The 24,425-nt window shown below is 36.8% G+C and overlaps 3 protein-coding genes and 1 pseudogene across 4 annotated transcripts; 1 reads left to right on the forward strand and 3 right to left on the reverse strand.

Moving 5' to 3' along the window:
• Nucleotides 1-4,571: 4,571 nt before the first annotated feature.
• On the forward strand, nt 4,572-6,520 carry LOC121762831 (7-deoxyloganetic acid glucosyl transferase-like). Its single transcript, XM_042158837.1, has 2 exons — nt 4,572-5,240; nt 5,469-6,520. Exons 1-2 carry the CDS (start codon nt 4,718-4,720, stop codon nt 6,404-6,406), a joined length of 1,461 nt encoding a protein of 486 aa, XP_042014771.1. The 5' UTR covers nt 4,572-4,717; the 3' UTR covers nt 6,407-6,520.
• On the reverse strand, nt 6,510-8,207 carry LOC121760899 (annotated as a pseudogene).
• A 1,714-nt stretch (nt 8,208-9,921) lies between these two features.
• Nucleotides 9,922-11,754, reverse strand: LOC121762412 (7-deoxyloganetic acid glucosyl transferase-like). Of its 2 annotated transcripts, none has more exons than XM_042158290.1 (2): nt 11,111-11,754; nt 9,922-10,903 (listed from the first exon to the last, which is right to left on the reverse strand). In XM_042158290.1, the coding sequence occupies exons 1-2, from the start codon at nt 11,658-11,660 to the stop codon at nt 9,975-9,977; spliced, it is 1,479 nt and encodes a 492-aa protein (XP_042014224.1). In that variant the 5' UTR covers nt 11,661-11,754; the 3' UTR covers nt 9,922-9,974. The 2 variants fall into 2 exon arrangements, with proteins under 2 accessions (XP_042014224.1, XP_042014223.1); XM_042158289.1 differs by having other exon boundaries at nt 9,922-10,912.
• A 5,654-nt stretch (nt 11,755-17,408) lies between these two features.
• LOC121760900 (protein WVD2-like 7) lies at nt 17,409-18,277 on the reverse strand. The gene is made up of 2 exons (XM_042156493.1): nt 17,708-18,277; nt 17,409-17,600 (listed from the first exon to the last, which is right to left on the reverse strand). The coding sequence occupies exons 1-2, from the start codon at nt 18,275-18,277 to the stop codon at nt 17,409-17,411; spliced, it is 762 nt and encodes a 253-aa protein (XP_042012427.1).
• Between the last annotated feature and the right edge of the window lie 6,148 nt (nt 18,278-24,425).

Consider the following 24,425-nt stretch of genomic DNA (forward strand, 5'->3'; position numbering starts at 1 on the left):
AATGAAAATGAACTTATGTTAGTATTTTTTATACTTAAGAATCCTACAATTATAAGTATATAAAAATGGAAGATATAATCTTATGACAGGCATCAATTCAAAGTAAAAAAAAACATTTTCAGAAAAAGTCACAAGGTTACATTACATAAACTTAATGATTAATTATTCAATAAATTATTATCCACGTGTTATGTTATAAAGTCCTCCAATGCGAGATACATGCTCTCGTTATTTAATGGGAGAAATTATTTATATTTATCGAATACGGAATATTTAAATTCTAAAATTGGCTGACCTGGCATCCATTACATGTTTGCTTAGATAATCAATGACAAATGCCTCTAGAAAATTTTGTCGAAAACTCGAAATTGTCACCATCTTGAAAAACTTTGCTATCACATTCTCCTTAGTAGGTACCACAGCTACATGCAATAATGCAACGTTATTAAATAAAAAATTAAAAATAAAAATAAAAAAAAAATATCTCAATAGTCATTATCCTTCAGAAAATTTTGTCGAAAACTCGAAATTGTCACCATCTTGAAAAACTTTGCTATCACATTGGCCTTTAGTAGGTACCACAGCTACATGCAATAATGCAACGTTATTAAAAACAATAAATAAAAAATAAAAACATATCTCAATAGTCATTATCGTGCTTTTATAAAAGGATAATGCTATGCGGCCATATTATGGTCAACCATAATTGGATATTTTAGTTATTATATATAAGAAACAAATAATAAATTTATAAGTCTGTTTAATGTTTATGTTATCTTACAAAATTGCTCTTTACTAACAGAAATAATACAGTATTAATGGAGTACCATGAGTGATTGAAATTCACATATATGGGGGAATGGGTAGAGGTCCCCAATCCGAACCGAACCGGACGAACCGGCCCGGAACCGTCACCAGCGGTTCCGAACCGGAACCGGAACCGTCGGCGGCGGTTCGAACCGGCACCGGAACCGCCGGTTCGGCTGGGCCGGTTCCGGTTCTAATTTTTCGCTAACCGTAACCGGCGGTTCGGAACCGCCGGTTTTGCCGGAACCGCCGGTTCGGCGGTTCCCGACACAATTTCAGGCCTACTCCTAGCCTTTTCAGAAACCGGGCCCGCGGCCGCCGGATTTGACCGAAACCATGGGCGGAAACCGCCAGTTTCCACCGGCAAAACCGCCGGTTCCGCCGAAAACCGGCGGTTCCGGCGGCAAACCGGCGGTTTCCGCTGTTTTTTCCAAATTTCGAAAATTCAAACGGACGCCTAAACCGCCGGTTTCCGCCGTGTTTTTCAAATTTTTTTTTTAAAATCACAATTTTCCCCTATAAATACCCCCCAATCCTCTTAATTTCTACTCACCCCATTCTTGTGTAACTGTGTTAATAAGAATTTCTCTCTCAATCTCAATTTCTCTATTCTCCATTTGATAAGTATCTTATTGGTGAAAAAAGTGGGTATCTTTGGGGCAGATGGTACTGGAACACAAATTTATATATGGAATCTGGATGAATGGAGATCAGATTATAGTTTAAAATGGGAAGCTGGGTTCACTGGCGGGAGTTCGTTTCATCAGGCCATCAATGTGGTATATTCATCTGAGTCCCACTTTTTCACCAATAAGATACTTATCAAATGAGGAATATCTTTTAATGATCTTCTAAGTCTTTTTTGTCAACACTTGTAAGTTGTAAATTTGTAATTGTTGTAACTTGTAATTGTTGTAACTTGTATTTAAATTTTTCGATTTGTAATTGTTGTAACTTGTAATTGTTGTAACTTGTATTTAAATTTTTCGATTTGTAATTGTTGTAACTTGTATTTAAATTTTCCGATTTGTAATTGTTGTAACTTGTAATTGTTGTAAGTAACTTGTATTTAAATTTTTCGATTTGTAATTGTTGTAATTTGTAATTTTAAAGTTGTAATTTGTAATGTTAAGTAATAAGTTGTAATTTGTAATTTTAAGTTGTAATTTGTAAATTTTAAGTTGTAATTTGTAATTTTAAAGTTGTTTGTAGTTTGCAATTTTAAAGTTGTAATTTGTAATTTTAAAGTTGTAATTTGTAAATTTTAAGTTGTAATTTGTAATTTTAAAGTTGTAATTTGTAATTTTAAAGTTCTGATTTGTATCAATAAAATTGCATTTGAACATCGCTTTATTCTAATTTTATTTATGCAAATATATCTACATATTTTACTTGAATTACAAATTTAAAATGCAAAAAAAAAAAAAAAACCGCCGAACCGGATGAACCGGCCCGGAACCGGGCAAACCTAGGCGGTTCCGCGGTTCACGTGAACCGGCGGTTCACGGTTCCGGAACCGCCGATCCTTGGCCGGTTCGGTTCCGGTTCCATTTTTTTTCGAACCGGAACCGGCTGTTTCGAACCGTGAACCGCCGGTTCCCGAACCGTGGTGACGTCTAGGAATGGGTAATGGCTGGAGTGGGGAGTTATAAAGTTTAATCTCTTACTTAACCTAATTTATTTCTTTTTAGGCACTTCCATTGTACCGTTTAAAATAAAAATAACTTTTAAATTAAGTTATAATATTAATATTTTATCATTATCAATGATTTTAGAGATATATAAATATATCTTAATGGATTGATATACTACTACTAAGTATTATATAGGTGTTTACGTGTGTATACGTAGTATACTTAGTAATTAGTATGAAAATTATGGAGTAGTATAGTAGAGTATTATACTATTTAACATTTTTATATATTTAAAATTTTATTTATATAGATGAATTAGATATTAATCAAAATGCTCTTAAATTCAAGAACAATTGAAATTCAAATTAACATTGAAAATTTTTATTTGAATCATTAATATCAACTGAGACCCCAAATGAGTTCAATAATATTATTACAATAGTGTAAATGCCACAACTTAGGTTTTCAAATTATAATAACAATCAATAAATAATTGAATTATAAATTGTAATATGTCTCAATGTCATGTAAATAGAGATATTTGCGCATATTTTTCTATTTCCGTTATTATGTTAGTGTATTGTAATGAGGTATGCTTATTCTATCGATCCAGTTAATCGATTATAGATTTTCGCTCCCTATTATCGAAATCAAAATTGAATCTTAATCGGTTTCTACACTAACTTATCAGGTACTAGTAGTAATATTTATAATCAACACTTAGAATTCAATAATATACTATGGAATAATATGCAATAATCAACAACTATAAAACCAAAATAAATCAATAGAAATTATGAATAAATCCAATATCATATAAAAATTATAATCGCATGGAAGATTAATTGAGACCTAATTGAAATTAAGATCAATCAAACACTAGCCATCGATTCAACAAAAATTTTAAAATTATACTCCCTCCGTCCCAACTTAAGTAATTGACTTGTTTTCGGCACGTGTTTCAGAAAAATGATAATAAATAATTCAGGTGAATAGAAAGTAAAGTAAAAGCGAGAATAATATATAGAAAGTCCTCTTCTACATTATTCACATTCTTACACTCTAACTATTTGTTACTCCCGCCATCCCGGATAATTTGTCCCATTTTTCCATTTCGGTCCGTCCCATATAATTTGTCACATTTCACTTTTTACCATTTTTTGTAGTGGACCTCATATTCCACTAACTCATTACTACTCACATTTTATTATAAAACTAATATATAAAAGTAGGACTCACATTACACTAACTTTTTCAACTTACTTTTCATTACATTTTTTAAAATCCGTGTCCGGTCAAAATGAGACGAATTATCCGGGACGGATGGAGTATAATTTTTTCCAAAATAACAACAATAAAAGAAATTAATCACATGAGTTGTGATGGATGGAATACTTGTATTAATTTTTAGGTGGAAATACCATTAATCCTTGATTCAATTTTTGTGATGGTGAATTTCAATATATTATAGTGTTATATTATAGATTCAATTGTATATAATACTATTTTCAATATATACATTTAAGATTGAAACAATCTTTCCTCAAAATATTTTAATTAACTTTATATAAAATAATTTTATAGTATAATGTTTACATTTATTTATTTAGAATTAATGTTAAATATAATATAGTTTAAATTATTTCATTTGTAAGTTAATCTAAATACGAATTATAGAATTCCAATATCATGAATATGTTTATATTCTAATATAAAAGTAGTTATATAAAAATTATTAAATAATAATATAAAATATAAATAAAAGTAAAATAAAAAAAGAAAAACCGAAAAGAAATATGACACAAAAGAAACGTACACTTATACTATTCAATATTTCCAAGATAAATACTCCCTATTTAATTTTACTCTACTCCCTATTTATGCATAAGGATAAATTAGTCTTAAAAAATTGATACTTTTAAGATGAACAAGTTTCAAGTAAAATTAACATTAAATGTACAGATTTTTATTAATATTTTATTTTTATGGGTGGTCACATTATGACCATTTAGCATCACTTCGTAAAATTCAAGAATTCTTCACAGCCAGGGGATGTGGGGCATTTGCCCCCTCTCAAACTTTTACATGTACTATATTTTCTTTGATAAATTTGCAACTTTATTCATATTTCTCTATAAATGCACCCTCTCAATAACTTTCATTTTTCTCATGTACTATAATTTTGCCCCTTTTAAAGACAAATCCTGGCTCGCCCCTGTTCACAGCATTGGTATTGATTCCAGTGTTTTTATACTATAATCAAAACTGCAAATACTATGAGTTCGAAATCCGAAGTGAAGCTGCCGGCGCACGTGGTGATTTTCCCAATCCCGGCGCAGGGGCACATGAACAGCATGCTCAATCTTGCTCATCTCTTCTGTTTGTCTGACCTCCACGTCACCTTCATCGTCTCCGAGTTCACCCACCGCCTTCTCCTCAAGAACACCTCCGTCCCTGCCACCTTCGCCGCCTATCCTGGCTTCCAGTTCCGGGCCATCCCCGACGGCCTCCCCGACGACCACCCCCGCTTCGGTGCCCAAGCCGGAGGCGTCAATCCCGCGGTTATAAACAACATGGTTCCACTTTTCAAGAAAATGATGGCCGACGAAGGCTTCCTCGCTTCCCCCCACCGCAGGCCTGCCACGTGCTTCGTCGCTGACGGCAGTTTCAGTTTCGCCGCTGACTTTGCGGAAGAGAATGGCCTTCCCTTGGTCTATTTCCGAACCCCCAGCGCCGCCTACTGTTGGGCTTTTTTTCAAGTCTATGATCTCATTCAAGCTCAAGAAATTCCCATTAAAGGTGATCTTAATTAATACTCATTCATGATTTGCTACGGACTTCTGTTGTCCCACATCGTCTATGGCTTCAATTTTAACAAATATATAAAGAAAAATCGATGAAAAATTTGGAGGAATGCGAATTATTTTTATAATATCTTATAATAAAATGCAAGTAAAATTGAGGTATTATAACGGAGGAAAATGTAACATGATCACTTTTTGTAAAATGAAAAGTTTGATGATGTAGGGAAATCGATGGATGGATTAGTGAAAGGCATACTGGGAATGGAAGGATTCCTCCGAAGCCGGGACCTGCCGACCTTCTTCCGCACCGACGATGTAAATGACCATCTTCTTCAGAGCAAAGCAGCAACGACGAGGCAAATCGTACGAGCACAGGCAGTCATATTCAACACATTCGAGGATTTAGAGGGGCCGATTTTATCAGCCATGTTCGAGAAATTGCCACGAATCTACTCTATCGGTCCGATCCACGAGCACCAGAAATCCAGGCTCATAGAGAAGAAATCCGAGGCCTCGATTGTTGCCGGCAATTTATGGCCGGAAGACCGAAGCTGCATTGATTGGTTGAACGCTCAGCCGGCGAGATCGGTGATCTATGTGAGCTTTGGGAGCATAACAGTTGTGACGAGAGAGCAATTGATGGAGTTCTGGCATGGTTTGGACAATAGCTCTCAGAGATTCTTGTGGGTGATGCGCTCGGATTTCGTCACCGGAGAAGACGGGGACGATCAAATTCCGGCGGAATTGATGGAGGGTACTAAAGAAAAGGGTTACATGGTGAAGTGGGCGCCACAGGAGGAGGTTCTCGGACACCCAGCGGTGGGTGCATTTTTGACGCATAGTGGATGGAATTCGACTCTGGAGAGCATTGTTGCTGGTGTGCCGATGATATGCTGGCCTTATTTTGGTGATCAAACTATTAATAGTAGGTTCGTGAGTGAGGTTTGGAAGATCGGCCTTGACATTAAAGATACATGTGATAGATTGATTATTGAGAAGGCGGTTAGGGAGGTTATGGAAGTGAGGAAGGATGAGTTTTTGGAAAGGGCAGATGGTATGTCCAAAATGGCTAAGAAGGCTGTTCAAAGAGGTGGTTCCTCTTATACCAATTTGGATGCTCTGATCGAGTATATTAAGTCATTGATAACAATTAGTGCTTGATAATTATTGGACTAGTGGAAGTCATACACTTCAAATTATGTTATAAATATAATAAAAATGAACTTACAATTTATTAAGTAAAATGGATGATAATACATTTATAATTTACTGATATGTGATGAGTATATATAAGTTTGAAAAATCAGGCTACTGCAACCGCATCCAATGAAGGCCTCTGGAATATGCAAACCTTGCAGGAAGGCGAATAGAGCAAGGGCGTGAAGTAGTCATCTTCTCCTCCGACCATCGGCATTGGCACCCACCCCTCTCTTGGCCGGGTTCACGTATCCCGGCCTGTACATCTTCCAGAGAATTTCCTCAACGCCCTCCGAAAGATCTAACAACTTGAACTGCGTCTCCAGATGAGCGTACGCATTGCCGTTGGGTAACTGATAGTTGTGAACCCAATTCTCCTCTTTTCCGATGGGGACCACCCGAATGTCCAACTCCACGAGCCCTGTCACGCTCACTCTCACCGTGTTGACATCGTCCGTCCTCTCAACTATAACATCTCTTTCTCCCGTGTTCGCCCTCCACTCGGCCTCCCCGTCTCTGGGGATGCTAATGGGGGTGCCGTTCCACTTGAATAAAATCGCATCGACGTTGTCACTCCAATGTGAGAGTTTCTTGGCTGCTATGACCAATGTGTGGGAATCGAACATGACGGAGAGGGCTTGAACCCATGTGTAGTCACGAGTCCTCCCCTGAGGCCTAGTCCCGATGAGATGAGCGTTGATGTGGAGATTCTCGTCCGATACAATGGCGTAGCCGTGGAAGTAGAACATTACGCCATCCCCTCCCACAAAACGCGGGTCGTAGCATAGGGAGCCGTAGCCATTGCACTTTGGCCTTCTCCCTGCCATAAGAAAAGTTGCAAGCAATATATAAGGACTATCCCCCCCCATAAAAAACGGACACTATAAAAAACAGACTTACATTTCCATTTTTGCCTCCCCCATTTCCGTTGCCATCTGCATTGCCGTTGCGTCCTCCAGCGTTCCTATTTCTGCCTCCAGCATTCCCGTTCCCGTCCGCATTACCGTTGTTGCCTCCATCGTTCCCGTTGCCATTAGCATTTCCATTCTTGCCTCCCCCATTTCCGTTGCCACTGTTTTGGGCGAGAATGCTACTTACTTCCAAGGAAATAAACAACATTACAAAGGCCAGCAAAATGCAGTGCCTTCTCGTAGCCATCCTCACTTAGAGATTTATGATAGCAAATTAACTCAAAACTGATTAATTGTTTGTTTATTTTGATGATACTGACATCAAATCCAAGCATTTATAACTACTAGAAACCATATAACTCCGTAGAGTTTGGGTGATGCGAGAGTTTGCTTGTTCAATTAGTATCAATACTTTTGATAGGTAAATCAAAATTTTTTCCACTGTAGATTAATTCGAAAATATTTTTCCTAGATTTGACAATCAATGTTTTTTTGCGTATATTTTTGCAACACTATTAATTGCAAATAACCTTATCGATTTTCAGACATTTCTATTCAAACCAAAAATGAGACCTTTTTGGTTGTGCACTATAAAGACTTTAGTCGAATTTTAGTTAAAAAAATGCCTCGTTGACTCGATCATCTTTTTAGGTTTCTCCATTAAAAAAAACAGCTTAATACTCAAAGTAGATTCTTTGCCATTAAATGATTGAATAGCTTCAACTTTATGATATAGGAGCAATTAATATGAAGAGTAAAGATGGTAGCAAGCATTAACTTTGAAGTCTTACTGCAAAAAGTCAAAACTCGAACCTCTCTTATTGCCAAACACATCGGCAAGTTGCACATCTCATTTGACTCCAATGTAAAACGGATCAGACTTGCGATCAAAACGACAAAATATGGATTCATGAATGGATTGATCGGACAAAAAAGAGTAGATAAAAAGTTAATTATAGTACTAGTAGACATTAAAATTTAGTGAATGATAGACAAAACAACATTACCTGAGGCGGAAAATTGGTTCGACCCTGAAACCCCGGGAAGCTCTACCGCAAGTAGTCTGCCTCGAAGTGGAGTGCATCCGTCTTTGCAAGAGCGGCTGTGTGTTCGGGCAAGGACATGTGATTCTACCGCCCACGCCCAACTCTAGGAGGATCTAATGGAGCACATTTGGGTAAAATTTGGCAACCGTTAGGCGATCACCGCATCACTTTCCATGATTATGCGGATTTCAATAAATTGTAATATTAGGATTTCAATTATGTATTTTTCGTATTTTCAGATGTTGTAATTTTCGTGATTTTTAATAATTTTATGAATTAATAGTATTAATTTAATATTTCAATGAAATATTAATTGAATTTATTGGAAATAAAAATAAAAAATGAATGAATAGTTAAGGGATAAGATGGTTAAGAGATTGAGGGATACATGTGTTGTCTCTTAGTTAAGAGATGAGGTAAAAAGTGCAGTGAGTCCATGAATAGTGAAGGGATGAGACGGTTAAGAGACGGAATTGAGACAGAGATGCAGATGGCCTAAGTTTTTGTTCCAATGAAGAGTTCAAGGCATTAGTACTTGAGTATATGCCCAATGGAAATCTTGAGAAATGGTTATATTCTCACAACCGGTTTTTGAATTTCATGGAAAGATTGAATATAATGATAGATGTTGCATCGGCTTTGGATTATCTTCATGGTGGATATTCGACCCCTATTGTCCATGGTGACTTGAAGCCAAGTAATGTCTTGTTAGATGAAGATATGGTTGTTTGTGTAAGCGATTTTGGGATAGCAAAGTTGCTATGCGATGGAGATAGCATGGTGTTAACCAACACCTTGGGAACATTGGGTTACATTGCTCCAGGTTAATTGTTATTTTACATTTATGAATGTACTTTTTAATAAGAGAAGTTTTTAATTGCATTGGTGTTAACCATACTTCTTTTTTTTGTGATTGTAGAGCATGGTTCAGAAGGACTAGTTTCCACAAGTTGTGACGTTTATAGCTACGGTGTGATGTTGATGGAAGTTTTTACGAGAAAAAAGCCAAGTGACGGTATGTTTGTTGGAGAGTTGGATTGAAAGGTCAGTTCCACAGTTCACATATAGAGTAATTGATACCAACTTGCTTATGAATGTTGATGAACAACATGGCGACAAAATTGTGGAATTCACATCCTTCATATTGGGGTTGGCCTTAAAAGTGTTGTGCAGTTTCCCCTAATCAAAGGATCAATATGAAACAAGCTCTGGCTGAGCTGCAGAAAATCCAAAGTACGTTTATGGGATGAAGCTTAAATCAAGGTGGAGTAGGCATTAAACAGTTGTTTTCCTTTAAATGCCATGACTGAAGACAATATTATGTACTACAATCTTATTACTTAATTAGCTTTAGGTAAAATGTCGTTAACTATTTTACCATTAGTAGGCCACCCACATCGGACATTATTTTCTTATGTCTTGCATTCTTTTATCTTGCATCATAGGTGGCATCTGTGGTTTCACATATTTATGCAATACATTCAGGCTCTTACATCATTAATCACATGGAAGACAAACTATCTTTAACAATAACAAAGCCAAATCAAACCACAACTGGCATTAGGCAATCCATAATCAAATCACCAACGACTTAATATACAGAATGAGACCATCCAGATTATTATATGACGAACCCCCTTTACTAACAGTCTTTTTCACAAGTTTAGCCAAATTCGCTGACCTTTCCATAAACTCGTCTTTTCTCACTTCCATCAAATCCCTAATTGCCTTCTCAATAATCTTTCTATCACAAGTGTCTTTGATATCCAATCCGATCTTCCAAACCTCACTCACAAACCTACTATTCGTCATTTGGTCCGCAAAATAAGGCCAACATACCATCGGCACACCAGCAGCAATGCTCTCCAGAGTCGAATTCCATCCACTGTGCGTCATAAACCCTCCAACTGCAGGGTGGTTGAGCACCTTCTCCTGTGGGGCCCACTCCACCAATAAACCCTTCCTTTTAATACGTTCCATTAATTCTGCCGGAACTGGATCCTCTCCGTCGCTCCCGGTGATGGAATCCGGCCTCATGACCCACAAAAACTTCTGCGAACTGTCGAGCAAGCCGTGCAAGAGCTCTAACACTTGCTCTCTTGTCAAAAGTGTTAAGCTCCCAAAGCTCACATAGATGACGGATTTAGGCGGCTGCGCGTCCAGCCAATCGATGCAGCTCCGGTCTTCCGCCCATAGGCTGGCCGTGATGATTGCGGACTCCACCTTCTTCTCCGTCAGTCTGTATTTGACTTGCTCGTGGATTGGACCAACGGAGAAAACTCTTGGCACGTGTTTACGTACCTCTGCAACTATCTGCCCCTCTAAATCTTCACAAGTGTTTAATATTACGGCTTGCGCCCTCTCAATCAGCCTTGTTGCAGCTACAACTTCCTTGAGAGTGGGGTCGTTTACGTCGTCGACACGGTAGAAACCCGGCAAGTCGCGCCTCCGTAGGAAACCTTCCATTCCCGGCATGCTTTCTATTAATCCATCCATCGATTTTCCTACAAAAGCTTAGAAATATTTTGCGGAAGATTTATAAAATTCAAATATAATGTGCAAATTGTCGGAACATCAACAAAGTTGGGTTAAATTCTAGCTTGCCCCACCGGTAACTTATATGATATGATAGCTGAGAAATCATATGTGGATGCCAGTGCCGTCAAGCTAAACCTGAAAAATCTTGATGTTTGGTGAAATCATGAACTGACCTCGGAAAGGAATTTCTTGAGCTTGAAGAAGCTGAGGAAAACGGAAAATAGCCCACAAGTAGGAGGTGGTGGCAGCTCCGAAGAAGATGAGAGGAATTCCATTCTCTTGGCAAAAGTCGGGGGCGGAACTGAGCAGACCGTCGGCAACGAAGCAGGTAACTGGTCGACGGGTGGCGGATGCCAAGAAGTTTTCTTGGATCATCATTTTCTTGAAGAGTGGGACTGTGACGTTTGCGACGGAAGACACAAGCTCCATGGCTCTGTGACCATTGCGGGGGTTGTCGTCAGGGAGGCCGTCGGGGAAAGTCCGGAACTGGAATCCCGGGTAGCGGGAGAAGGCGGCAGATGCCGTGTTGTGCTGGAGCAGGCGACGGTGGTTGAAGTCGGAGATGACGAAGGTGACGTGGAATTCAGCTAGACAGAGGAGATTGGCTAGCTTCAACATGGGGTTGAGGTGGCCCTGCACCGGCATCGGGAAAATCAGTACGTGCGGCGGTGGCCGGAGCTTTTCTTGGTCGGAAGCGGAACTCATCTTGTTTCTGCTGTTCATGTCTTGGGATAAATGTTCTCAAACTTTGCAGCAGTATGCTTATATGAGAGGGGAACTTGTACTTCTCTAAATGAACTATACAAATCATCCTTGAACTTTGCGTTTACCACACCAATAGTCCTTAAACTTTAAAAATATCAATAATAATTCTTAGAATAAGGTGTAAGATTTTTTTCACCATTCATCACAATTATGGAGGTCATTTTGGACTTTTATAAAAATGAGATATCTAAGTACATGATATGACATTTTTTCTCTCTCTAATACTATACAGTATGATATTTTTACATATTCAATTACTTTATATCAAATCATCTTTCTATTTAACTTTTAAAAAGTAAAAAAATGAAAATAAAAAATACCTATGAGATTCTTAAATATCTTAATTATAAAAATTAAAATTACTAATTTAAATTTCAAAATAATTTAGAGTTAAATTTAATTTTGATTGTGATTTGATTATTTTTAATATTAAAATTATAATTAAATTAAATTATTTTTTATAATTAAATTCAATTATTTATATATATTTTTTTAATATTAAAAAAATAATCGAATCACAATTAAAATTTAATTTAGCTATAAATTATTGTGATGATCAAATTTATAATTATAATTTTCATAATTAATATATTTGAGAATTTATACTACTTTTGTCCCGTAAAAATAAGGACCTTTTTTCCATTTTGGGATGTACCACAATAATAACCTCTTCTATTTTGGTGACTTCTTTCTCTCTAATAAGGTGGACCACATTCTTCACTAACAATACTATAATTACTTTTTCTTTCTATCTCTCTCTTAGGACGGAGGGAGTAGTATTTTTTATTTTCAATTTTTACTTTCTAAAATTTTAAGAGAGTGAGAAAAAAAAAGATTTGACATAAAATGATTGAAAAATTGAAGTGGAAACTATTATTTCGGACATCCAAACTATACGAAAAAATATTATATCTAATACTAGAGAGAGATGATATCATATTCAATACCTAATATCCCATTTTTATGAAAGTCCAAAAATGCTTTCCATACCTTGGGGGGCTTTTTTGGTGTAAAATTGTGGGAATAGTGATAAAGTACTACAAATATGATTACACATTAGTTCAGGGACTATCATGATTTTTTTATAGTCCAGGGGCTATTGGCGTGCAAAACAGAAAGTTCAGGAACCATTTGCGTAGTTCACTCTTCTTTCAATCGAAAAAAATACAAAAATGCCCCTTGGATTTAAAAAATACCAAAATGAAAATAATATCACAAATTAGTGAAAAAAGACTTCCAACTATGTTACATCGAAGGTTAGACACTTCTGATGGTACTTTTAAAGAACATAGACCATTTTTGATATTGTTGCATAGTTTAACGACTAAATTTGTAATTCTCTCCTTTTTTTTTATTATTGAGAGCCACCAATATTGATTGCTATACCCTAGTAGATGTAGCCATGTGATAGCCATGTGAAATTTTAAATTGTGAGAATGTACAATTTTAGTACTCCCTTGGTCCCATCATAACTAAATACTTTTCCTTTTAAGTAAAAAATCTTTTCTCCTATTTTATTTTTCATATATTTTATTCATTTCATTCGTTTACTTGTTCCTCTCATACTTTATATTTTAATTCTTTAAATATAAATTCTTTAACTTCTATGTCGGAAAGAAACGACTCGCATGTGACGGAACAAAAAAGTACTAAACTAAAAAGTATTATAATGTTATAGAGAAATTGTTTATGACTAGGGGCCCTATATTGATTGCTAAGCCGTTGTTATGTTCACTAGTTAAGAGTTGGACTTGTTTTAATTTATGATAGGGGACCACCAATATAAATGTTCACTTTTAGTTCTCTCTTTAGATCTGTCTTCTGCATATTTTTGTTTAATATGGCATGTATTATACTCTTCCTTCTCATAGAATAGATTAATTGGGAATGACCCGAATTTAGTAATAAAGAAAGAAAAAGTAGTTGAAATAGTATAGTGACAGTGGGGCCCATAGATAAAGTAAAGAGTAAACTATAAAATTGCTCCATGCAAAATGAGATTCAGACTTTTTAGGTCTCTGAACTTGAAAAATATGGTCATAAGTCTCTGGAAAATTATTAATCACATTTCAGCTCCCAAGATATATTATGCCATCATCAAGTGTGACATCTATATATTATGAGAAGGAAGGAGTAACTCACTATGGCCCAAGATAGTTGAGTCGTATACCTTTTGTGATTGTCTCAAGATAATTGAGTCATTTATTTATTTAGCAAATAAAATTTATCCACTCTCATACTTTACTTTTGTTAACTTCTTTTCTCTTACGCAGTGGCGGATCCAGAATTTAAAATACGGGGCGGCGAATTTTTTTTTTGACGACTTAGATCTTCAATATTCAAATAATTCTTTTTGTTCTTTTTGTTATATTTTCAGAATTATAATCCTTATCTTCTTTTTTTACATTAAATCTTCCTTTTTTATGATTAACTGACTTTATGAATGCAAGATTCCAAAATGATTAATTCAAAATTAATTCATCCATATAGAGGATAGATTCTGTATTAAGATATTAATTTATTCAGTTTATTTTTTTTGTACAAGCATGAAAAAGTCATAGTACAGTAATACTATATACATATCTGTTTATAACAAAGTAATGAAACCAAATATTAATGAAAACCAAATTAAAGATATTTCATATCTTTTAAATTGTAGATGTGCACCCCCTTGTTACAGTGTGCGTCCGCCACGCTTATGGAGTACTTTATTTTTCTCTTACTTTACTCTCTTCACTTTAACTTTTGACAGATCAAATTCTGAATCCTCGCCTAAAATAAATACTTCAACTATCTTGAAATGGAAGAAGTATGTCTTAAGAAAAGTAAAGGGAAATTAATGTAAGTTTTATGTCTCACATATGTGACAAGTGATAGAATCCTAAATAGAATTGGATTTTTTTACATATAATACATGTATTTGGTATGAGACACATTTTTTCCTAATTAATTAGCTATCAATTAATTATTGTATTAATTGGAATGAAAATGGACGTATAACCAATTACCCATAATATATTCCCTAAATCATAATTAGTCATTATGTTTTACTAATATCATGTTCCTATGCTAATAAGGAAAAGGAGAATACATGAGTATATATATGTGCGGATTTGATTGCCATTAATTGGCAAAATTGTGGTAGTCTGTTAAGGATCTAATTCCTCAACGTCGAATTCCAGTTACAATCAAGAAACGAGTGCCGAAGGTATCGAGCGCCCAACGAGTTGGGTCGGCGATTACTCCGGCGGAGGGCGGCTGAACGCGAGAATGATCTCGTCGGCAGCCTTAAAGGGGTTTCTTGAAGCACAAATAATTGGGCCAACTTCAAGATGATTTCATAGATAGATTGAATGATAAAATAATTACATTCTTCCATATTTATAATACTAAACCCTAACTTACCAAACAAGAAAATAATATCAACTCCCCCACGGTTAAAATCCACATTGTCCTCAAGGTGGAAACCACGAAGCAACGAAGAGTTGAAAGAAGAATCTTTGGCGATTTATCTCCTCCGGGATCAAATGTAAATGTGCACGGACGTTGTTTCAATCTCCAATTACCTACTATTGCATATTCGAGGTAAACCTCCTCAACGAGCATCCTCATTATCGTGTGCTTCAAGAAACTATCATCAACGCTGCAGACGAGAACCTCTCTCGCGCCCAGCACCCCCCCTCGACCGACGTCATCGCCGACCCAAACCTCTTGGGCGCTCGACGACTACGGTCTCTGTTTCTTGATTGTGAGGATTCCGACCGTTAAGGAATGGCATTCCTTAACAACTGGTGCTTTCATTGGGAGCTCACCCTCCACAACACCGATCGAACCATAGCTACATCGTTGCCCGACGGGAAACCAACTTCACGATAATTTCATAGATAGATTGAATGATAAAATAATTACATTCTTCCCTATTTATAATACTAAACCCTAACTTACAAACAAGAAAATAATATATGGAAAGATTTGGTGAATCAAAGATAACTAATTAATTGGGATATGATCGTATAAACTCCCCCACGGTTAAAATCCACCTTGTCCTCAAGGTGGAAACCACGAAGCAACGAAGAGTTGTGATAAGTCGTATTCTAGGCCTTGGTTACTGGTCAGTATAACGTGCATAATTGGAATATGTCTGCAAAACAGTTGCTAAAGTGTGCAGGGAAAGTGTTCTAGTCAGTATGGGAAGGGCTCGGACAACTCAGATGAAAGGGGCATCAGAATGTTGCTATACTCAGTATGCATGCCAAAAAGGCTCGAGATGGAGAAGAAGGATTGCTGGGAAGATCAGCCACAAGTAAGGGCAAAAGGGTCATTTCGCGAAGAGAGTGTACCCTAAAAATCAAGGGGCAGACCTCCCTATAAAAGGAAGCCACTTGGAGAGAGAAAAAGAAGAGGAACCTTCACACTTAGTTAGAATTCTCTTTCGGTAGATCAGTTCCTACAGCCTCGTCCTTCATATTCTCGTTCCTCGCCACAGCCATGGTCACCTGAGTTCCATCAGTCTGCCGGAGATCCACCGTCCTTCGTTCCAGCCATTTTGTTGCGTAGTGATAGCAGTTCCATCGCCCGGAGTGGCAAAACAATCTTTATTTACTTTCTTAGTTAATCGCACTTTGTTTTTCTACGTTGGATCGGTTACACTTTCGATATTTGCTTACTTTGAAGTCTTAGTTATGATCCAAACGTTTTTATGATATGAAGTCGTTTTTGTGCATTGGTTCCTGTTTGATTCTGTTTCTTTCTGCCTAGATAGCGTAGATCTAGTTGTTACGGTAATTTCCAAGTGTTGCGAGCATGTTTTCATTTCCGAATTGATAGATCTGAGTTCATGAGTTTAGATAGTTGTTAGATTTTAGATCTGAAATGGTTAAGTGTGAAAGCCTAGTTTACGTGATTTGTGCCACCTTGCATGTCACCCAGTAAGCGTAATTTCAATTTCGTTAGTTTAATCTTTTGATTTGGAGTTTAGATTATAGATCTGTTCTTGTGGAGTTTGTTAACCTGAAATTTTCGTTCATGGAATCTGAGTTGTTTGATTTGTGTTCATACTTGTTGGAGAACACAATGTCCACATTCAAATTTGGGACCACTTTTACTTTTTAGTTATTTTTTGCTTTTGTCCTTTACTTTTCTTTACTTTTTCTGCTGGTACCCTACAGATCTGTCAGCCTAGTCACCTAACTACCACTTATTCTCTGATATGTCGTTTCGCCTTTTATAGTAACCCCGTACCTCCCACATAATTTCTGAAACATAATATTCCCTACTCTCACGTACACAGCTACATGTCGATCATCTTTCATCCCTCCTAGTCAGTAGAGTACCATCTTTAATTCTTGTCTAGGCAGAATCTCAACCCAAGCGTGGTAGCTAACCAACCCTTCCAGAATATCACCACAATTTCCAAAGCGCATTCATCTCTGTGGGATTCGACCCTTACATCCACTATACTAGTCAGTAGAAGTGGGTTGAGGAATTATTGATATCAGGTTCAGGCATAGCTGGGGTTTCCATCCTAATCCGTAGGATACATACTTGCTTTAATGACACCTGCACAAACCTGCATCTATCAAGTTGAAAGAAGAAGCTTTGGCGATTTATCTCCTCCGGGATCAAATGTAAATGTGCACGGACGTTGTTTCAATCTCCAATGACCTACTATTGCATATTCGATGTAAACCTCCTCAACGAGCATCCTCATGATCGTAACATGAAATGGCTTGTTATCAAGTTCCCCATCCTCTTCACACCCATACGAGAGTATATGGACTTGTCTTTCAACCCATTAATCGTATCTTCGCGAGCATCTTGTAGCTCATCTTTATACCGATTATAGAGCTTCTCTGGTATTGAAGGAGACACGAGGGACCATGTATCTGCATTCACTCCCTTCACAGATGTTTTTGGAAGACAACCATCGAAATCAAATGTTGCAATTTTACTTGAATCATGAAGACCACCATCGGCATCAATTTTATCCACCTCTAAGCTCGTACTTCTTCATCTACTCTGTGCTTATCACAAAGCAAGGCAATCGACTGATTCGTTACACCAGCCACATCTAAATTAGATGCACCATGATCACCTACTTCGTCCACCTCTATTTCTAATCTAGAGTCCATTAAAAATGAACTTCCCAGATTGTCACTATGCTCCTCCACCATCTCATTCTCAGGAAAATAAATGAAATCTTTAGCATTATCAAATGAATATTCCATATGAGCATCCCAACTAGGTAAATCAAACATTTCTTCTTCTTGTTCCCTCATTTCATTCGTAAACGAAACGTACATCGAAGAATGTGTATGTGAGAACTCGTTATCACTAACTAGTGAATCTGTCCCACTCCAGCTCCGAAGCGAACAAAGACCAAATAACCTCTTCTTTCTAAATTGGGCCTCGAGAATAGCTTTCATCTCAGGAGCCGAACCCATCTTCGAGCACCTGTCGACCTTCCGCAGAGAACTATTATGAGAGAAAGATGACATCATCTCCCAATATAGATCTTCACTTTCATCCCTACCATATGATATCGATCTCGAAAGAAAAGCTTCATCTTTTCTCATTGAGCTTGGGACAGGCAGTGCTGCTGAATAGACATGACGCGGCGGATACCGGCGCGGTGGTGGCGGTGGCCAGCCTGTTGAGGGCTGCTGGTCGAGCCACGAGTAGTGTTCCGTGGTGGAACATCGCCGCTGAATATAAGAATTCCAACTAAAATAGGACCGTGGTATTCTCGGGCGATCCGGCGGATAGCTCCACCCACGGTCTTGGCCCCTATCGAATATCTGTTGGTAGCGTTCCGCCGGTCTATCCCAACTAGAGCGCGGTCGATTCTCTGGCCGCGAGCAATAGGGTGCAGCCGCCGTGCCGAACTGCGGAGAGCGGCCCCCACGGTTGAGTGACTCGCGGACAGCCCCACGCCGGCATCGAAAATCCCCACTACGCTCCCCCGGCCCTAGTTGAAGGTCCAGGGGAGATCCTCGTCGGCCTTCCATCCATCACGCTGGGAATCAGCGTCTGCATCATCTAAAAAATAGGGTGGATCCGGGTCATGGCTTCGCGGCATCTCCAGGTTCCCCAATCGGAAATCCAATTGGTCGAAACGAGCCATAATTTTCTCAAACCCTAGCGACGAGGGGTTGCTTGTCCCTGCAGCGTCGCGAGGTCGGTTGCTGCGCTCCGGGGTTTCGCGCTGGGGTACCCGCGGTATGCTGTCACCGGTGCGGTTGACCGCCGGAAAACGGCGATGTATCGCCGATCAGAATCTGCGCGTTGCCGCCGGTGAGGAGGTCGGCTGGCGGAGCATGGTCATCGGCGCCGTCCATGCAGAGTACGCAATGAAAGACACCAGTTGTTAAGGATCTAATTCCTCAACGTCGAATTCCAGTTACAATCAAGAAACGGGTGGCGAATGTATCGAGCGCCCAACGCGTTGGGTCGGCGATTGCTCCGGCGGAGGGCGGCTGAGCGCGAGAATGATCTCGTCGGCACCCTTAAAGGGGTTTCTTGAAGCACAAATAATTGGGCCAACTTCACGATAATTTCATAGATAGATTGAATGATAAAATAATTACATTCTTCCCTATTTATAATACTAAACCCTACCTTACCAAACAAGAAAATAATATGTGGAAAGATTTGGTGAATCAAAGATAACTAATTAATTGGGATATGATCGTATCATAGTCATTATAGTAAAAGGAATATTTATTCTTTTGATTACTAAGGAAAGAAAAGAATGTATATTTGTATATATTTTTGGTGTAATTTGTATTGGCATATTGTTGATCAACAAAATCAAATTAAATTATTATAGTAATTATTTAATTTAATTTTAGTATTACTTGGTCAAAAAGAAACGTCCTAAATAAATAGCCACTTTGATGGAAAAGGGCTTTAATGTTTTATCATTAGGGTTTGTCCTCTCTCTGCCTATAAATTCAAGTGTAGTGATCTCATCAAATCATACATATTACAAAAACACATAAACGAGGGAAAGAGAGAATCCTTGGAGTTGCGCCACTACGCTGAAAAGAAAGTCCGAGGAAGTTTTCTCCGTCTTCCTCAATCGCTTCCGCTATTGATTGCCAAGGTATATTTCAATCCTATTATGTTTATGGTTTTACGTGAAATACATGTTGTTCGAATATATTGCTTTATTTATATTCAATTATGTATTCTTGAATATATGATGATAAATAATTTTCAACATGTGGTATCAGAGCATGGTTGAGAACTCATGTATTTTCGTATTATTGAAAAAACCATAATTGTTGAATTTTAATTTGAATAAATTATTGATTAATTGAGAATTATGTATTCTCGTATATTTGGTTTCGGTAAATCTCTTTTCGGCATTTTAATGGATTGTGATTTCAAATAAAGTTGATTCAATTGTGTATTATGTATTTGTGATTCAATATATGCATATGACTAATTGAACAACTATATTTTGATTGGTTTTCTTTTTGAATTCAGCATGAATCGAGACAGTAGGATGGAATTGGTAATTTAGTTTATTTAATTTTGTTCGCATAATATGTACGTGAATTGTACTGATTAATTACTGTATCAATTAAAGATTGCTTATTTTGTAGTATGATTATATGTGAAAAATATATATGGTGAATTCACGTGTGTTTGTATATAACATATTTACTGCCGTCATTCTTCTGCTTAAGGAATCGATTAATTTACTGTGTATATACTATAAATTGAGTTTGTATACTTGTATTAGCGAATTGGGATTTCAATTTAATGTTTCATGATTATGATTCTATCGAGACGGTGGAATAAATGATTACATAATTCAATTTATGTTTTAATATATACAATTTTGATTATATTATGTTTATTTTGCAATCATGGCAAAATAAGTAGAGTCTATTATCAAATTCATATAAAATATGTTTAAGCAATTGATCATTATACGTTTTTATAATATTATGTTTATTTTGCAATCACCAATGAGGTAAAATAATAAGAGTTTATAATAAAATTAAGTGAAATCTGCTTAAATAATTAGTCCCTATACATTCTTGATTATATTATATTTATTTTGCAATCACCAAAGTGAGGTAAAATAAGAAGAGTTTATAATCAAGTTAATATGAAAATCTATGTATGCAATTAATCATCATGCTTGTTATGACTATAAAGTATATTCTTATGGCATAAAGGAACTGGATCATATTTCCAGTGAAAGCATTAAGAGGTTTATAAAGGATAATATTCATTCGAATTTAAACTTTACAAGCTTTACCGTTTGTGTGGATTGTATTAAAGGTAAACAAGCAAAACACAGTAAGAAAAATGCCACAAGAAGCACTGAGCTCCTTCAAATTATACATACAAATATTTGTGGACCTTTTGATGTCCTGACTTTTGGTGGAGAAAAATATTTTATCACCTTTATTGATGATTTTTTCACATTATGAATTTATTTATTGCAAGAAAAATCTCAGGCATCAGAAACAGTTGAACATTTTATAACTGAGGTTGGAAGGCAATTAAATAGAAAGGTGAAAATTATTCGATCTGATAGAGGTGGTGAATTTTATGGTCGTGCCACTAAAATAAGTCAATTACATGGACATTTTGCCAAATACTTAGAAAAGCATGGCATTTGTGCTTAATACACTATGCGAAGTATACTTCAGCATAATGATGTTGCTAGAGATGAAACCGATCTCTCATTGAAATGGTTAGAAGTATGATAAATCTACCTTACCCATATCGTTGTGAATTTATGCTCTTAGAACCACTATTTATGTATTAAATCAGGTTTCTAGTAAGGTTGTACCAAAGACTTCCTTATGAACTTTGGACAGGAAGAAAACCCAGTTTGCAGCACCTTCATGTTTGGAGCTGTCCAGCGAAAACTAGAGTATACTCTTCGCAAGAAAAGAAATTGGATTTTAGACACTTGTGGAAACTGAAAATATATGATTCTTTGAGAATGGTGAGATCAGTGGAAATTCTAACACTCGTAATGAGGTCATTAATGAAATAAGGGTAACTTCTTCCCTCATTTCCTCAAGAATTAAGTGTACCAAATATTGTTGAACAATCTAACAATATTTGAATTACCAACCACTTAATGATGATGCCAAAGTCATTGAACATAGGTATGGAAGAAACGTCTACAGAAGTGTCATTAAGGCATTTTCAACGAAAACGGAGATTGGCTATTTCTGATGACTATGTGATATATCTCCAAGAATCTAAATGTGATATAGGTATACATAACGATCCAGTTTCATTTTTACTAGCCATTAAGCGTAATAATTCTAATAAATGGATTGATGTCATGATAGAAGAATTAAAATCCATGGATTATAATAAAGTTTGTGTATTAGGTGTAAATGGGTCTTCGAGACCAAATTCGACATGAATGGTTTAATCGACCGATTTAAAGCCAGACTTATTTCCAAAGGTTATACTCAGAAAGATAGCATTGATTATAAAGAGAATTTCTCTAATGTATCAAAGAAAGACTCACTTAGAATCATTTTGGCACTTGTAGGCCATTTCGACTTGAAACTACATCAAATGGATGTGAAAAACTGCTTTTCTAAATGACGATTTGTAAGAAGAAGTCTACATGAAACAACGTGTAGACTTCATTAAGAAAGGGAATGAAAATTTAGTCTGCAAACTTAAGACATCAATTTATGGACTGAAACATGCTTCTCGACAATGATATTTTAAATTCCATGATACTATTACTGTGACACACTTGGATTTTATATGGTTTTAGAGGGTGCTTTTGTATGAATTTGATCATATTTCATCTATTATTAGGCGTGTTTACATCTACTTCTGTATTATGTTGGTATATTGACCATTTTGTTAAGAATGTGTAGAAAAATGTACAAAATAGGTGGATGTGCAGCAGTCTTGGCATGAGACAGTTTTACTGGAGATTTTGAAGTCCAATCAACCCCCAATGCACATCATTCTCTTCGTCTTCGAAAGAGCTTCGCGTAGGTACCTCACACGCCCCAATTGAAGTTCGGATGAGAGAGATATGGCCGTTTTACGAACACTGCGTTGTCCAGAAAATCTCACGCGGCCGGGTGAATTATTACCCTGTAAATCCACCCGGCCGGGTGTCTCAAATGGAGCAAAATCTGGTCGAAAATCATCACCCGGCCGGGTGAATTTTACCCTTTATAATTCCACCCGGCCGGGTACGTTGTTTTGACGTATTTTTATGCCAAAAACGCGATTTTTGAAGGGGATTAAGAGGAGAAGAAGCCTAGGGTTCATTCCACACCACACCTAACGCCCTCCTACACTCACACACCACCCCAAGCACACCTTTGAGAGAGAGAATTGAAGATTGAAGACTTCCAATCGGGAGATTGAAGTCACCTATCCATCGATTGATCTCACAGGAGTCTTACTATCTTTACTTCATGTATTTGTTGAATTCATTTGTTTTGAACATGGTTTTCTCTATAAACATGAGTAGCTAAACATCTCTTGTAGAATTCTTGGTGATGATGCACTGATTTCATAGTTTTTATCCGATTGATTTTGTTCTTGCCTTGCTCTTGTAGTTATTTGATTATTCTTGGGTTTATTCCTTTCAATTGCTTGATCACCACTTGATTGTGTAGGATTAATTAGATTAATCAGGAGATGAAATAATTAATCCGGAAAGAAGAATAATTCACACCTTAATACAATAGAACTCGGGAGAGTTGAGGTTTTGAGTGAGGTCATTGACCTAATCTAGCTTTTGGGAGTTAGGAGTTTAGGATTAGAAGGGGACTTCAATTCTAGCATCTAATCTACAGGTTTCTCACCTCGGGAGGGGGTTTAATCTATAATCGTGGTTGACTTAGTAACTCTAGAGACACCAAAAGGTAAGGTGAATCAATTGGATAAGAGCTTGGAATTGTGCATCGGATCCTTGAGTTCTACAATTTCTCCATATTATCTTTAATATCATTATTATACCGTGTTCTCTTGTTCTTAACTGTTATTTGCTTAGTATATGCTTTATTAGTTGTTAGAACAAACCAAACTTCACTTGATTGTCTAGATAGTAGTTGATTTTTGTTCGTGGTAGTTAAGTTGATACAAAATTGTCTCTGTGGGATACGATACTCTTGCTTACTGATTGCTACACTAGCCCCGTACACTTGCGGGTATCACTTGTGTTAAAATAAGTCGAGTCATACTGCTATTGGTTTTAAAGAAAACACCGTTGATCGGTGCATATACCTCAAGGTTAGTGGGAGCAAGTTCATATTTTTGGTTCTGTATGTTGATTATACATTGCTTGCTAGTAGTGACATTGGATTACTACATGACACTAATATTATCTCTCTAAAAATTCCAATATAAAAGATATGTGTGAGACATCCTACGTCATAGGTATAGAAATATCTTGTGACCAATCATGTGGACTTTTGGATTGTCTCAGAAAAACTACATAGATCGAATTTAGAGAGATATAGGATGAGTGCATGTTCTCCAAGTGTTGTTTCAATTCATAAAGGTGACAAATTCAGTTTGAATCAATGTCCAAAAACTGAATTAGAACGTAACGAGATGAAATATATTTTTTATGCATCTATCGTGGGAAGTTTGATGTATGCTCAAGTCTATACTAGACCAGAAATCAGTTTTGCGCTCGAAATGCTAGGTCGTTACCAAAGTAACCCTGACATTGAACACTGGAGAGCTGCAAAGATGACA

Source organism: Salvia splendens, chromosome 13 (assembly GCF_004379255.2).
Source record: "Salvia splendens isolate huo1 chromosome 13, SspV2, whole genome shotgun sequence".
Classification (NCBI taxonomy): Eukaryota; Viridiplantae; Streptophyta; class Magnoliopsida; order Lamiales; family Lamiaceae; genus Salvia; species Salvia splendens.

Coding starts and splice junctions, on each gene's coding strand:
- LOC121762831 (XM_042158837.1), top strand. CDS start 4,718: ATGAGTTCGAAATCCGAAGTGAAGCTGCCGGCGCACGTGGTGATTTTC. Junction 5,241..5,468: donor TCAAGAAATTCCCATTAAAG/GTGATCTTAATT, acceptor TTGATGATGTAG/GGAAATCGATGGATGGATTA.
- LOC121760900 (XM_042156493.1), bottom strand. CDS start 18,277: ATGAGAAAAGATGAAGCTTTTCTTTCGAGATCGATATCATATGGTAGG. Junction 17,601..17,707: donor AGCACAGAGTAGATGAAGAA/GTACGAGCTTAG, acceptor ACATCTGTGAAG/GGAGTGAATGCAGATACATG.
- LOC121762412 (XM_042158289.1), bottom strand. CDS start 11,660: ATGAACAGCAGAAACAAGATGAGTTCCGCTTCCGACCAAGAAAAGCTC. Junction 10,913..11,110: donor TCAAGAAATTCCTTTCCGAG/GTCAGTTCATGA, acceptor AATATTTCTAAG/CTTTTGTAGGAAAATCGATG.